General features: G+C 24.9%; 1 protein-coding gene across 4 annotated transcripts in view; it reads left to right on the top strand.

Annotated features, from left to right (window-relative positions):
• The window catches only part of LOC145849270 (uncharacterized), a 46,555-nt gene that overhangs the window by 19,028 nt on the left and 11,439 nt on the right, over window positions 1–16,088 (top strand). For 2 of the 4 annotated variants that reach the window (XM_082954425.1, XM_082954422.1), the window contains exons 20-45: window positions 891–1,106; window positions 1,467–1,591; window positions 1,750–1,829; window positions 4,035–4,167; window positions 5,315–5,400; window positions 5,608–5,762; window positions 6,442–6,525; window positions 6,859–6,961; window positions 7,022–7,147; window positions 7,263–7,328; window positions 7,434–7,535; window positions 7,768–7,948; window positions 8,290–8,657; window positions 9,102–9,290; window positions 9,440–9,574; window positions 9,834–9,976; window positions 10,245–10,375; window positions 10,522–10,676; window positions 11,137–11,269; window positions 11,337–11,552; window positions 11,925–12,109; window positions 12,309–12,470; window positions 14,507–14,644; window positions 14,997–15,242; window positions 15,455–15,583; window positions 15,935–16,074. In XM_082954425.1, the coding sequence (XP_082810551.1) occupies window positions 891–1,106; window positions 1,467–1,591; window positions 1,750–1,829; window positions 4,035–4,167; window positions 5,315–5,400; window positions 5,608–5,762; window positions 6,442–6,525; window positions 6,859–6,961; window positions 7,022–7,147; window positions 7,263–7,328; window positions 7,434–7,535; window positions 7,768–7,948; window positions 8,290–8,657; window positions 9,102–9,290; window positions 9,440–9,574; window positions 9,834–9,976; window positions 10,245–10,375; window positions 10,522–10,676; window positions 11,137–11,269; window positions 11,337–11,552; window positions 11,925–12,109; window positions 12,309–12,470; window positions 14,507–14,644; window positions 14,997–15,242; window positions 15,455–15,583; window positions 15,935–16,074 (3,927 nt within the window). The remainder of the gene's footprint in view (window positions 1–890; window positions 1,107–1,466; window positions 1,592–1,749; window positions 1,830–4,034; window positions 4,168–5,314; window positions 5,401–5,607; window positions 5,763–6,441; window positions 6,526–6,858; window positions 6,962–7,021; window positions 7,148–7,262; window positions 7,329–7,433; window positions 7,536–7,767; window positions 7,949–8,289; window positions 8,658–9,101; window positions 9,291–9,439; window positions 9,575–9,833; window positions 9,977–10,244; window positions 10,376–10,521; window positions 10,677–11,136; window positions 11,270–11,336; window positions 11,553–11,924; window positions 12,110–12,308; window positions 12,471–14,506; window positions 14,645–14,996; window positions 15,243–15,454; window positions 15,584–15,934; window positions 16,075–16,088) is intronic. The other 2 variants (XM_082954423.1, XM_082954424.1) reach the window with 2 other exon arrangements.

Below are 16,088 nucleotides of genomic sequence, written 5' to 3'. Positions count from 1 at the left end.
GTATTAAGTATAGAGTAGTATTTTATATTGATGTTCCAGTATTTACTGTTTGTTCATTTTATAGTGTTAAACTAAAATACTTTGTTTAAGTTTCTTCCCTGTATTTAGCAGCACTTAAATAACTGGTTCTTAAATGTACAGTAGGTTTATCGACAATGTAAGCACATTTTACCCAGACAAAAGTCGTGCCTTATGTGTAGTGTCTGCATTTTAGTTTTGAGAAAAAATTGCCAATTTACACCAAATAATAGCTAATATCTATTTTTAGAAATAAAATTAAAGTCTATTTTGGAACTACTAGAGTTTTTTTTTCAGAAAATAGTTTTGTTACATTTGTATTAATCATGCTTGTTTTAATACTTAACCCATTCTTAATTAACGTCATGTTTTTGTTTATAAAAACTTTATTTGTTTATAAAATATCATAGTTTTAAAAAAAAAAACTTTTTTTCACTAGTTTTCAAGACTTAGAGCGTACTTTATATAAGTGCGTACCTCTTAAAGCGCTTACCTTATCGATGTTCCTACTGTGTTGTTGTTAAATAGAGTTTTTTCTATTAAATCATAAGATCAGAAATGAAATACAGCTAACTGATGTCACTAAGTTATTATACTTACTTTAATAAAATACAACCAAATTAAAAGTATACTGTTAAGTTTAAAAATATTTTTTTTCTTCTAATATAAACTTAGTCTGGTTTAGGATAGTCACTTATGCTTCAAAGAGATATGATGCTGTAAAACGAATAACTTGATAAAACTATATAACAGTTTTTCTTAATGTTAACTATTAGCTAAAATTTTAATAGTAAAAATGTTTATTTTGTACTACCTTTAGTTAGATTAAATTTTTTTCTAAATATAATATTAATAAAAATTAAAAAAAACAGCTCTCTCAAGCTCACGAGATTGGCTGATATATCAGGTCTAAGTGACGTTATACAAGAATGTTCCTCTACTTCATCTTCGAGTAGTGACAGTGGGAAACAACGCAGTGACGGCGTCAAAAAAAGTATGAAGACATCTTTCGAACATACGAACTTGTGCACTTCAGTTGAACACGAGATTACAACATTAAAAAATAAACTGGACTTTATTAATTTGAAGTTCGTTTTTAAATTTTTTTCAAAAATTAAGTTTAAATTGTAAACAATATTTAAGTTATATCAAATACATACTAGTGTTTATTTATTTTTTATTTGTTGAAAATTTATACCGTTTTGCAGGAGTTTTTTATTTTCTTCATATCAATTTTTTGCGTTGTTTACTTAAGTTTAAAATTTAAATTTGCTTTTAAACAATCCATACAGATATAACATATGTGCTAATATAACGCATTTTAATTAAAACATGTATTGTTGATTTTTTGTTTGTTTTTTAACTAATTTTATTATATTTTGAAAGTAATAAGTCACAAAACAATACTATTTCTAAATTATGTAATACGAATTTGATTTAACTTGCAGTTCTGACAAGCATCAATCTGAAAGCGAAGTATTAAACTTGACTTCTCAAAGCAGAACTACGCCTACTAATGAATCTGTTTATTACCAAGAAGATGTTGATAAAATAAAATCTGAACATGAGCAAGGTTTTATATTATTTTTATCATTATTATTATTATTAATATTGTTACTATTTAATTCTTAAAAGATCGCGTAATACGTTAAAAAATTAGTAAGAGTAAAACTACTTCTGGTCAGTTTATTGTTTAGTATATGTTTAAGAATAATAGTTTAATCAAAATAGAATCAATGGAAATAAAGGCAAAACACCAAAGGACGATCGCTAATATCAGGCTGAAGTGTGCGTCGGACACTGCTCAACAGGTTTGAATTTTTATATGAGTCTAACTTTTTAAAGTTGTATCTGCATTAACAAGTATCATAATCAAATTTATTTTATGTACTTGTTTAAAAATTAGTTGTTTGAAAAATGTTCAAATTAAGAGTGGAAATCAAAATTTGCTATCATTAGTTTTAAATTAGACCAATATCTCTAACAAATGGCTTTTCAAGAATTTATGAACATATTGTATCTGTAAAAATTCTCAATCACCTCTTTGATAACAAATTATTAACTAACAAACAGTTTGGTTTTGTCCCAAACCGCTCATCAACCATTCAACTTTTAAAATGCTTACATTCTTGGTCAGTTCCTTATCTCAAAAATGAATTTACTAAAGTAGTTTATACGGATATTCAAAAAGTCTTTGATTCAGTATCACACGAAAGATTATTAAAAATTTTAAATCAGTATGGGCTACATGAAAACTTAATTGATTGGTTTGATAACTTTTTAGATAATAGATCACAATGGGTAATCATCAATAATACACTTTCTGACTCTTTGAAAATCTACAGTGGAGTACCACAAGGTGGTGTAGTTGGTCCCCTTCTCTTTTTAATTTTTATTAATGATATTTGTTCAAACATTGATATTAAAAGTGAGTTAAGCTTTTGCAGATGATGCCAAAATCTTTAGTCAGTCAAATACTTTATTACAACTATCTTTAGATAATATTTACATATGGTTAAAAACAAGAAAGCTAAACTTAAATCTTAGCAAATGTAAAATTCTAACCATTAACAAAAAAAAATCTTCTCCAACTGACCTCTTAATCAATAACATCAAGTTACCAGAAGTTAAAGTTTTTAAAGATTTGGGAATTTATATTTCCAAAGATTTAAATAGAATGAACATATCAACTATCTATATAAGGTTGCACAAACTACATGTTATCAATTATTAAAAAGTTTTAAAACTAATTCTGCATCAATTCTGACGAAACTATTTAAAACATACGTTCGCCCTAAACTTGAGTATAGTACCCTAATTTGGTCCCCCCATTTAAAAAAGGATATTAATAAAATTGAATCTGTGCAAAGAGGTTTTACCCGTCATATTTGTAGTCGTTGCAACATATCTTACACATCATATAATGATAGAATGATTAAATTTGGTTTGGAATCACTAGAATATAGAAGATGGGAATTTGATTTATTAACTCTTTACAAAATTATCAATGGCAAATATAAAAGTTTTTTTAACCAGTTTAATAGTTTTTCCCAAAATAAATATCAACTAAGAGGAAATAGTTTGAAAATAAAATGTAAACATGATTTTCAAAACAGTCAGTGGCAAGGCGCATTTTTTCACAGAGCAAAAGCTATGTGGAACAGACTACCTCAGGATATAGTATCTTGTGAGGGGGTTGAACAATTTCGTTTAAAGCTAAAAAGATTTGATTTAAAAACAATAAATACCAGTAAAATTCACTAATTTTCCATTATAAACAAAAGGAAAATATTCTTTTCCCTACGCCTCCCTCCTACAAACTATTGGTTTCCTTATTTATTTTGTAATTATGAGTTTTGTTTTATAAGCGATGATTTTAGACAAACTTCTTTATTGTGTGTACTAAGTAATATATAAGTTTGAAATTTTTCAAATTGATTTTTTTTTAAAATTTAGTTCATTTGTATATCATATTGTGTTTAACTTGGTGTTTTCATTCAAATTATGTTATTATATATATATATATAATTTATCTTAAAGTGTTGAAAATAAGTTTATTTTCTTTTTCTCATTTTGTGTGTCCTGTTTAAGTGGCTCAGGTTTTGATGCCTGAGTCCAACATTGCACAATAAACAATATAATATAATAATATTATAAAAAAATTAGGTGTTGCACATAAACTTTTTAGAAATGAAAGAAAGGCAAATTTGGTTTTAAAATCATTGGTGTTAGCAATAGTTAACTAATAAATTTAACTTAAAAGTGTAGAGATTCTGAAAAATTTTTAAACTTAAAAAAAAATCTTGATTAACAACGCCTATCTAATTTTTTTTCTGAAACTTTTTATTTGATGTTTCGTCTTCAAAAAAAGTAATTGGTTTACAATGTGCTGTTACAAACTGTTGGTTAAATTAAAGCACTGAGTTTGTAATTTTGTAGAAATTTACAAATTTATAACTTTAGTTTAAAACTAATTAGGCACGAAAATGTTTTGCAATATAAATACATCGTTTTAGATAGACGAAGAGCTAAAGACCCAGGAGATACAGCTAAGAAACGAGTTTGAAAATGAAATGAAGCTTTTTGGACAACAGCTCAAAAATGAATTTGATGAAAAACTTTTGCAAAAAGATGAACATCACTGTAATGGTTTGATATTATATGTATTTGGTTAATGATCGGTATTTAAATTAATTTTTTTATGAGAATTAATTCTTTTCCAACAGCTTCCAAATCAATAAACTCTTATCTGAGTACTACAGATTGAAACGAATATAATAAATTTAAAATAACTTTATTAATTATATAAATTTACTTAGTTTGTTGTAGAGTTAACTAAGCAAACTTTACTAGTAATATTATTTTGAAATGCATAGGATACATAAGTTAAACTCTTCTAATTTCTCTAATCTTTGAAAATATCTAAAATATTATTAGAGTATCAGAAATTTAGAGTTTTAGAAAGTTTAGAATACAGAAAAATCCTATTTTTATTTTATTTGTTTTCTGATACGAATTTTATTTATGCATTTCTTAATTTTAAACTGCTTGGTCAGCATGAATAGCCATAATGAGTGACAACCTCGATAGTAAAAAATTACTTTTTTGGCCAGGGTTATATATCTTCAAAAAAGTTTAACTACTAAGAACTTGTTTAACTAAGTAGAAAATAGATTAACATAGCTTGGAGCTTAATTTATGCAAATGAGATCACATTAATACATTCACAGGCTATTTAAAATTTCAATTAACTTAAATTTGTAGTAGAAAACCAAATTTTTAGTATCACATAGTGTTTTAGAAATTTTAGAAATGTTATACTTAAAATCATAGGCTATCGGTTGAATCAACATAATGTTTTAGCTTTTCAAATTTCATCAAAGTGTACTTTTTTATTTTTTAAACTCCTCTTAAGAAATAAAATCAGATAGTAAGCTCATACTTTGATAACATAAATGCAAAATGCAAAAATATAAAATTCCGCCTTTTAAAAATAGTCACTATGCTTGCCTACTTATCTGCTAAAATCGCTCATAAGGGACGCCCCTGTTGGAAAAAGCTTCTTTTCACAGCCATGTGAATTTCTATAACTAATTTCCCTTAGTATTGCATAATTTTTACAACTTGAGAAGCTCTTAGTATATTTTTTTATAGTTCCATAAAAATTATCAAAAAGGAATTTTCCGATTTTTAATGTTTCTAAATAGACATATAAAAGTAAAATATTTAATGAAAAAAAAATTAGAGAAGTTGATTCAAGAAATTAAAAAAAATTTCTTCACCATTTATTTTTTAGAGTTAAATCAACAAGCCGATAAGATGTCAATCGATTTGGAAAATAGAATCTCAACTGTTTTGGAGGAATTAAATATCACTCATCAAGTTAGTTTGCTGAAATCAGCTACATTTCAAGTGTATCAGGCTAAAGCCGCAAAAACTACTTTGCTATTTCTTGCAAGATTATCATTGTATGTTATTGGTATTTTAGTAAATGTAAGATAGAGAAAGAAAAATGCATGTTGTAAGTAAAAATTATATATATATATGTATATAAATACAGTAATGTTAATTTATTTATCTTGTTAACAGGAAACAATAACAAAACTTCGTACTGAAAACGAAGAAAGGTATACTTTATCAATAAAGCATGTTCGAGATGAAATGGAGTTAAAGTTATCTGAAAAGCAGAAGCTTTTAGAGGAAAGCTTGACGTGTAGAAAGCAATTAGAAACTTCTATTGACGAGTTATTAAGTTTTGCTTGAAATTTTTTTTTTGTGAAAACAGCTAATATTTTTATAAGTTTATGGTTCTGGGTGCACGACAATTCAAATCTAAAAATTAGATTTAATATTTCTTATTTATTGCAAATTAGATTTTTTAATATGTTTTTGTTTTCAATTTTTTCTTTATTACTATAATCTTAGTAATTATACCTAAATAAATATACATCTTTTCATAATTTGACATATGTCTAAATAAAGCTTTAAACTTACTAGAATATGGCCAATTTAATAGTTATAAATTCTCTCTTTCTATTAAAACAATATTGTTATCATAATCCTTACAATTAGACCTACTTAAGCAATTTTGATTTTTAAAATATAAATTAGTTTTTGAGATGTGGAAAGTTTTATAAAAAATTGAATTTTTGTAATTTGATTAGTCACGTGACCATGGTTTTTTATCCGTATACTTGTAAAATATATGAAAATAGTTTTTATTTTCTTACCAGATAAGTTAAAACTTTACTTCATAGTAAACCAGGCTGACTTTTTATAAAATTTAGTTGTAGATTTTTTGATTAGAAATATTCTTAGCAGACTTATAAATTAGAACCAGCAAAGCCAAATTAAAAATAAAGTTAGTTTGCGACTTACTCAAAGCAATAAAACTGTTTTTTAAGAAAATTTATAAATTTTCAGCCTAAGAAACAAACATGAAAAAATAAAAAACTTGTACGAATGCTTACTTGAAGATTTAGAAAAGGGAGAAAGCGATTTCATAAAGTAAGTATATTTTGACAGTATTTTTTATTATAACTAATACTGTGTTTATGTTTTTTAAGTAACTTTTAAGTTAATATATTCAATACTACAAAAGTTAATTTGAATGTATGAATTTTTAAAATATTAAGGTTCAGGACAACTTTTATTAGCTTTTGTCAAAGAAAATTTTTTGATAAATAAATAAATTCAGCATATAATCTTCTCTTTGCTTATAAAAATATATTAAAAGAGTATTACTTATTATATAAAAGTGACATATTTTATGTATACCACATAATTTATCGACATATATGATGTTGTTTGAAATAAATATTAAATAATTTTATAATTAAGAAAAGAACAACGTTTGCACTATGAAGAAATTGCCGAAATTAAATCTAACTATGAGAAAAGCTTAGAGGAAGGATTACAAGAAGTTAAACTAAAGTATGAAAAGGTATTTTAAATGTAAAATTAGCTGATTCAAGTCTATTTTACTAAAATTATCTAATTTTAGAAAATATCCGAACTTCAGCTAAAATGCGATGCTCAGTTAGATGACGAAATGATAAAATCTAGCAATACAGTTAGTGAAAAGTTTCAGCAAGATATTGCTATTTTGAAAAGTTCCCATGATCAAGAAGTTAGTTTAAAGTTTTTTTATAAAGTTACAAATTATCTGAATTCATAATAATATGCATTGAAAATCTTACTTTTATGTTTTTATTAACCATAAGTATAATCTGAACGTATTTCAGCTAAAAGCAATTGCTACACGTCTTATCGAAGAAAGTGAATCAAAAAATGAATACAGAAATAAAAATGTTGGTTTGCGTTTAAAACTCATTGGTATTATGAACCAAATTTATACTATAATTAAAAAGTAATTTTGTTATAAAAACCAAAATGTACTTTAAAAATGTTTTTAGGAACAGTTGAAAAATCAGATAAATCAAATAAAATTGAAAAGAAACTCCGAATTAGAAAATTTAAAAAATGATCTGATAAGAGATCACATGGAAAAGTTCGAGGTATAATTGTATGCATTTGTAATATTTTCTATATATATTAAGATAAGCAAAGTCTGTTATTCTTAATCTTTAAACAACCATAACATATTATATTCTGAAAGAACTTTATCTTTTGTTTATATAAGTTTTTGTTGCTGTATTGTTTATGATAGAAAATCATTGCACTATAAGTAGTTAATTAGTTTTGTTTTTATAGCAACTTATATATCAAAAATACTTTTTTGCTTCGAAGGAGGTTACTGCGAAACTTGAGCAACACCACAAATTAGAAATGGACGAAGCTTTGCAAAATGACAAAGCGGAAATCGAAAAACTAAAACTAAAAATATGTGATAAAAATAACCAAATTTCGACAATGCAAGAAGAACAAGCTCTCGAAATTGAACAGATTTTGTCTAATTACATTAACAAAAGTTTGAAATAGTCTTGTGTATATATGGGTTGTTATTAGCATAAAATAACCATATAATATTAAATACATTAATAAAACGATCTAACTTTTGTTATATGTCATGGGTAAAAATATAAATATTTCATTATTCGTATACGTTTTAAAACTTATTAGACTTTTGGAGGTTCAAACATAACTTATAGAGTATTCTAAGTCCGTTAACGTGTTAATTTTAGTATCATTTTTTAAAATTTTAGTTAGAATGTTTTAACTAAAAAATATTACCTTTTAAAAGCAATTTGTTATACCTTATTCAGCATAGCAACACATTAAGTTCAAAATTTAAAAAAAGCTTAAAACTAGGTGACTATGAGTACGAAATAAGCCAGATGGTAAGCAAGCATGAAAGTGAGCTTGGTCGGGTGTTAGAAGAAAACAAGTTGCAAGTTGCCAGCATCGACCAATCACATCAGCTCATTGTCGAGAGCGAAATGAACAAGGTACAGGCCGAAATACAGCGTAAAGTTGACAGCCTCGATCAGAGGCACAAGGAAAATGTAAAGAACATAACATCTGCTTACGAGGATAATAAAAACAAGCTGAGAGCGAGACACGAGCTGGAGTTAAATAATATTAAGACTGAGTTTGAACAGAAAATTTTTAAAATAAAAAGTGAAATGGACAAAAAGGAAGGCGAGAAACAAAATTACTTGAACTCACAAGTTGACCAGGTTTGTTTAGATCTGTTTTTGTGAAAACAATAATATATGAAGACTTTTATTAAACTGTCTTTTACATTCAATAATTTTTAAATTCTTAAATATAGTATCTATGTAGAATTAATTAAAAAAAAATCGAAATGTTATAATTTTTATTATATGTACAAAGAGTATTACAGTATACTTTTTAAGAAGGTGTTTTTTTTTTTAATTTGCATTAAATAGTCTATACGAATAAGTTTCGTGAACTAAATTAGACACATATTTTTATAGTAAGCGAAATTTGTATATTGAAACATTTGTTTACAATGAAAAATTTTGAGGTACTAAGTGTAAACTTTTCCAATTACAGCAAGTTTTTTAAAAACTATATCAATTTCACTAATACACTGTTAACTTTAGCATAAAACTTAGTATTTTATATTATTTTTAATATTTAAAAAATTCCCTTTCTAGTTGTCCGAAAATCTTTTTCGATTGAACAACGAATTAGAATCGATGCAGCATTTACGTAATGAACTTGATGAAGTCATGCTTAGAAAAAATTATCTTGAAGAGTTGAACGTAACATATTTAGATAAAAATAAAGAAATAAGTAACGAACTTAAGTCTGAAGCCGAAAAACGGGAACTTTTATCAAATGAGGTAAAAAGTTAATAATTTTTTAGAACATTAAACTTAAAACTGCATACAATTAATCATCTTTGATTACATGTTTTTAAAGCTTCATATTTCCTTTCGATATTTTGCACTTTTGAATGCCAAGCAATTAAAGTTAGAAAATAAAAAAACAGGTAAAGGCTTTGAAAACGAAATATAAGGATGAAGTTGAAGATTTAAAGAATAGAATGGAGTTTGAAAGAGCTGAATACGAGAGCGAGTTAGATAACCTGCAGGTTGAATTAAACCAATCAAAAGAAAATTATAAGGTATAAAATATGATAAAATATTTGTTTTTAATTAGTTATTTAAAATAAAAAATAAACTTTAACTGTTTAAAAAAATTGTTTGCATGCATTTTGCAAATATAATAAAGTTATAAACTAAATAATAAATATTTGTATATAATTTGTTTCGTTTTTTGAATTGATTTATTGAATTTGTTTAAGTTAAGTTTTTAAATATATAAGATAAACTACATTTTTTGTTAATTGTTTTTAATTTTTATTTTAGCTGTTTATATTTTAGGAATTAAAAGCTGAAATGACAAAGAAAAAAGTGAAAGTTCAGATAGTTAATAAATTTACCGAACTGCTATCATTGCACAACAATGATATTCAAAATTCAGAAATTGATGCTGAACAAAACTTACAAAACTTTATTGACAAAAAGTATGTTAGATTACAGTAAATTTTTTAAATTGGTATATTTTAGATATTTACATTCATAACTTTAGTTGCTATTAGTAGCAGCAATTTTTCACTCTCTGTAAAAACTTAAAAAGCATTGTTGATGTAAATATGCTTTAAAATTTAGTTAATATTTAATAAATAATCATGTTGTAAAAATGTATTAAAGCAATAGAAAACGTATTCTGTTAAGTATAATAAAATTATCTAATACTGTTATCATAATATAATTAAATTTTACTTTTAACAGAGAAAAAATAGATTCGTTCAATAAAAACTTGGTAACTACATTAGAAAAACTATATGAACTTAACCATAAATGCGAAGTAAATATCGGTGAAAAAATAAATAATTTGCTCGGAACTTCTAATGATCAATCTGGTTAATTTTATTTCTACTTTTTACTATTATTAATTTTCAACACGGTTTATTACAAGTTTTTTATTTAGCCTTCACGGATTTTTTCCTACTTTCTTTAAATTGCAATAAGCTTACAGCATAAGTATTCACTTAGTTTATAAAATCAGTAGAAAAAGAAGAGCAATTAAATCAAAAGCCTAAAGATATTTTGTTCGATTGTACCTTGTCTTCAAGTAGTCTTGACTTAATTATGCAGTCTGGAGCTCATTTAAATGATTCAGTTGATAAACTAATTGATCTTTTATATACCTTAAATAGTCAGGTATTTTTTAAAGTTTATATTTATTGTTACTTTTTAAGTCGTAGTTAATATAATTTTAATACTTATTATAAAAAGCAAATTTTATATTAATAACTTTTGTATCATTAATTTATCTTTCAAAAAGTATTTAAATAAACTTTGTTTTTTTTTTTAAATTATCACAGTTAAATTTAAAACTTATTATATTATTTAAAGCTACATATACGTAGTATATTCTATATTTTTATTATTTTAATCTTTTTTGCTTAAGAATTTGTTACAGTATTTATTTTTACAATGTTTTTAGTTTTTTTATGCATAAACAAAACTATTAAATTAGTGTTACTATCGGACCTTCTACAAAATTAAAGTCCATATTAACATTTATTTTACTAGAACAAAGTTTTGATAAGGTACTGTTTTATGCAAAAACTATTTTCTTTAAGACTTAATAATCTAAATTCATTGATATGGATAACAGCTGAAAGATTCACAAAAAGCACAGACTTATCTTGAAAATCAGTTAGAAACGTTTTTAATGACCCAGAAAAATAGAACAGCAGTTGATGAAGAGATTATAAACAATGACGTTAGCTCATTAGAAAAAGCAAAACGTTTGTTGATAAAATTTAAATTGTTTTTTGTAAAGTAAGAAACATATGAAACATAAACTATTTTCAGAGTTGTTAGTAGAGAAACTTGACCTAGTTCAAAAACTAAAGCAATCTTTGTTCGTATCTGAAAGGAATGAAAAGGAAGCTCTGGAAAAAATTAAAGAATATGAAAAGGTGTATGCTGAAAAGCAAGTAAAATTGAATGAAGAATTGAAACTTATTCAGTTGCAAAAGCAATCACTTGCACAAAATCGTGAGGAATCAGAAAAAAGTAAAGTTTTCTGTAAATTTTACCAATAATATTAAAAAAAATAGTTGATAAAAGTTTAAATTGTTTTGAATTTACACGTTTTACACTTATCCTCTGTCTTTTAAAATACTATCTGTTTTTTTACGAATGTTTATAGTTTATAGTATGCTGGCCAAATATTACTACCTATTTTATAGTAATTTAAAACTTTAAAAAATTATTTTAATTATTTCTTATGTGTTACATAGTTAAAAACTTTGTTCATAGTTATTTAATTTAAATTAATGAATTAATTTAATTTTTGTCTACATTTATTTTTGTATCTTAAATGTACTATGCTGTATCTTACTGTAATAAAATCAAATTAAGTTTTATCAGTAATGAACTATTGTTTTGCTACTAAAGGTCTACTTAAAGCACTCGAAAAGCTTCACCAAGAAAAGCAAGAGCTAGAAGTTGAAAAAGAAGAAGAAAAGTTGAAATTTATGAATAATATGAAATTGTTAGAAGCTGCAATCGATGAAAATAACGAAAGTATTGAGTTAAACGAAGAAAATTATCTACAACAAATTGAAGATTTTAAATGTCAGGTAAATATTTCGAGTGACTAATTCGAGGTATTTGACTAAATACAAGTTTTTTTGTTTCATATACTAAAAACGTTATAGATTTATTATCTTTATTATTTCATCTAAATTAATAGTTTAAATGGTAACAGTTTGTAAACTAATACAAACATATATAAAAAGTATTTTTTTGTTTTAAATTAATGATTTTATAAATCTTAAGGTTGAAGCGTTAAACAAAGAGGTCGAATCTCAACATAAATACTCCCAACAACTACAAGACGTGATTGAATCAGAGAGAAATGAATTTGAACGAGAAAGAGAAGTGCTTAATGAAGATTTTAAAAAGGCCAAAGAACAAACTAGACAAGAATTCTTAGTTAAGGTTTGATTTATAAATCAAGTACTTTTTAAGTTCTTAAATAACTTCGAAAACAATCTCGACATTTATACTTCATTTTACAATCGTATTTATAATCTAATTTAATGATTGTTTCGTTATAAAAATAAAAATTCGTGAGGTACAGTATTACTTTTTTTTTCAATGGTTTAGAAAATATTATTGCAATATGTCTAAACTTATGCGTAATCAAGTAAAAAACATTAAATTAGAAAAGTAACGATCAGATTTAAAACTTTAGTACATTTTTTATTTATAGGTAGTTAAAAGTATTAAATTTATACTATAATGCAATTGAGTCATATTACAAACTTCTTAGATATACTTTTGTACGGTTTAAATTTATTAGAAAACATTTTATTTTATTGTTATTACAATCTTATTATTAATTTCAAATAGAAGTCGACCAAAAGGAATAAGCTTACAAACTGATTTTGTTATATAGCTTTAAAGAAATAATTGTACAGTATTTAAAAAGTAATAAAAAGACTTTCTTAGTTTTAAATGATTATCTTCAGTTAATTAATTTTGGTTTACTATTAGTGTTACAATTAATAAAGTGAAAAAGTCAAAATCTTGTAAAATTAAACATTTTACTGCTCATTTTTATCACAGTAAATATATTTCTTAACACTTAAAGTTTAAATGAGCTATATAAGTTTAAATTAAGATCTATACTAGGTCCCTTTATTTTCTTTAAGTTATTGGAAATAAATATTTTAAATTCACAAACTTTAAACTTTTTTAATGAAGCATTAATACCAAGAAAATTACCAATGTAAAAAAGTTTCAACAGCTATTAATAGACATCGAGTTATAAACAAGCTCATTGTTTTTTCACATTACATTCGCAATAACATTCGCAAACAATTTTACTATATCCCAAATTTTGGTAAGCCTAAAGTTTCTTTAATAACCTAGATTACTACAGTAAAATTTTATTAAGCTAATATATACTTTGTAGAAAAACAAAACATTATTTGGGTATATTTAAAATCAAAAAAATGTTCTAATTTTTGTTTTTATATTGTTTTAAACTTAAAGTTTAAAGCTTTTAAACTTAAGTTTTTAACTTTACACTTATTTTGCTACATTTTTTTTACTACATCTGTTCATTAATCTTTATTCATTAGTTTTTAAACTCGAAAAATATGGTAGTTCAAGACTTATACTGTGTACAAAAGATTATTCTATATATCTTTATCATAAACATAGCTTTATTTTAAATTTTATGCATAATACTTGTAAATAGCTATCTGATTCAGACGAGGAGAATAAAACACTTGTTGATAGTTTACAAGAACAGGTAAAGTAGTTTTGATTATATGCATGTTATGTGTATTAACGCTTGAATGTACTTACAAAGTTTTCAAAATTGAAAAACTCAAAGTATCATATTATAAGGAATGTTTAATAAAAGTTCTTAGGGCTTATGTTTGAAAACGTATATATTTGAAAATATAACATTCTCTACTACTATTCCCAGCAGTATTACGCTTTTATCAATGTGCGTAATAACAATCAGTGCCTTCAAGTTTACTATATGTGATGTTTATTGTCATTTTGCAGTTGCTTGTTTTGTAGATATGTTATCTGCAGCCCTAGCTGCTTTTTCCGCAATTTCTTCTAATAGCAATGATCAAATATCCAAAAATGAGGTTCAAAAATTAGTCAGTTAAACGTATTGTTCAAGTTTTAATGTTTTAAAACGAACTTGTTTCTTTTTTGTTTTTATACAAATGATCTATTTATTATTTTTCGTATATTTGGAAGTGAAAAAATGTAATTTTTGTTATAGGCTTTAGTTTCAGTATTTCTAAGTGTTTTTTAAGCTACCTATACTAATATTTTTTATTTTTAGTATTTAGCTTTCTAGTTTTATAAACTTGTTATGTTATTTTTAGACTGAAAATTATTAACTTAAAGAGTCAATCTTAAACTCTTTTACATTTTCTCAAGCTCATATCTAATCTCAAGTATTAAAATAGATAGCTATTGATTTTTTAACTTTTTTTATGCAGGTTAAAAATTTGAAAGAAGATCTGTTGTCTAGGCAGCAACTTTATGAGAAAGATTGTACTGACTATAAAGCTAAAATTGATTCATTAACCGATGAATTAAATGAAAACAAGCATAAACTTCAGCTTTCTGAGAAAGAAGTAATGATAACTTATTTTAAATTAATATGTAAATACAATTATGCGTTAAAATAACTTAACATGGTTTTGAAATATGTTAATCAATAATATAAAAAAATTGGTTTTATTCAAGTTTTTAATTTCTCGTATATAGAAAAAAAAGGTTTATAAATAATGTAAGATACCTTTGCTAAAAATTTTAATTTTAGTCATTTGAATCTTGGAGAATTGAAAGTAAAAAGTATCAAAAACAGTTCAAACTAACATTTTAGTTTTCAATATCTTTACCTATCATTTTTAACTGTTTTAGTAGTATATAAAACCAAGCAGAATTTTTTTAGCAATATATATTTTAAGAAAGTTCTTGAAATAGATTAAGTCTTTACACGACGCACTGACATCAAAAGAAGAAGAGTGTGATGACGTAATTAGCAGGTTACATGCTCACGAGCAACAAGCTTTGACGTCACAGAAACGGTTGGAGGAGTTAGAACAGGCTGTGGAGGATCAGCGAATCCTTATGTCGAAATCACGTGACGTTAAAAATACTATTATGTCACAAAGAGACTCAGTGAACCTTGAAAAATACGAACACGATATGATCAACAAAGACAATCAAGTTTGTTAATAGTAAACAAACTTTTAGTATATTCTTAAAGTTTTTGTTTCCTGATTGTAAATGAATTGCTGTTAACATAAACAGTTTAAAAAAGTGCTCACTTAATGGGAATGTTTGTTTGATACGAGGATTTATTCCAAGTTATACGTATTTTAGTTGTGTAAACCATTTCTACATTAAAACAAAAATATAAGTATGGTACCCATACACAGATTAGTTTGCTCATGGAACAAATGAACGAACTTCGTAGTGAAAATGGTGAAAAAGATCATCAAATTGAAAAATTAGTTGATGATATTAAAAATTTGCAGAATGACAAAAATAAAACAACTGTTTCGCAGGTTATTCATGTTAGAATAAAAAACCATACAGTAAAGAAAATGAAAATTAAATAAGTAACACTTTTTTATTTATTTTTGATAAAAAAATAACAGCATCTCAAGTTTATAGTTTTTGTAGGCTTCGTAAAATCTTTGAAATTAGGTTTTTTGTTGAAGCGTATTTGTTACCATCTCAATAGCTTTTGTTTCTTTATGATTTTTTTTTTAAATCGTAGTCTTGTTTTTCTAACTCATACAAAAAATGCTTTTACATATACGTTCAAACATACACATGTAATTAATATTTTGATTTATTGTTTTTATTTTTAGTTATATATTTTTCGTACTTATTTTTAACAAATAATTTAATAGTCAACAATGCTTGGAGATGAAACTTTCATGTCTTTCGAACAATTTGACTTATCGAAAATAGAAGATTTTGAAAATGTACTGGAGAGTAAAAAGAACGAGTTTACCAACATTTGCGAAAACCGAATGAAGCAACAAGAAGAGTTCGTTTAATTTT

This window comes from Thalia democratica, chromosome 1 (assembly GCF_965202585.1).
Source record: "Thalia democratica chromosome 1, ktThaDemo2.hap1.1, whole genome shotgun sequence".
NCBI lineage: Eukaryota > Metazoa > Chordata > Thaliacea > Salpida > Salpidae > Thalia > Thalia democratica.
The sequence above is the reverse complement of the archived record's forward strand: the minus strand, read 5'-3'. Positions and strand labels throughout refer to the sequence as shown.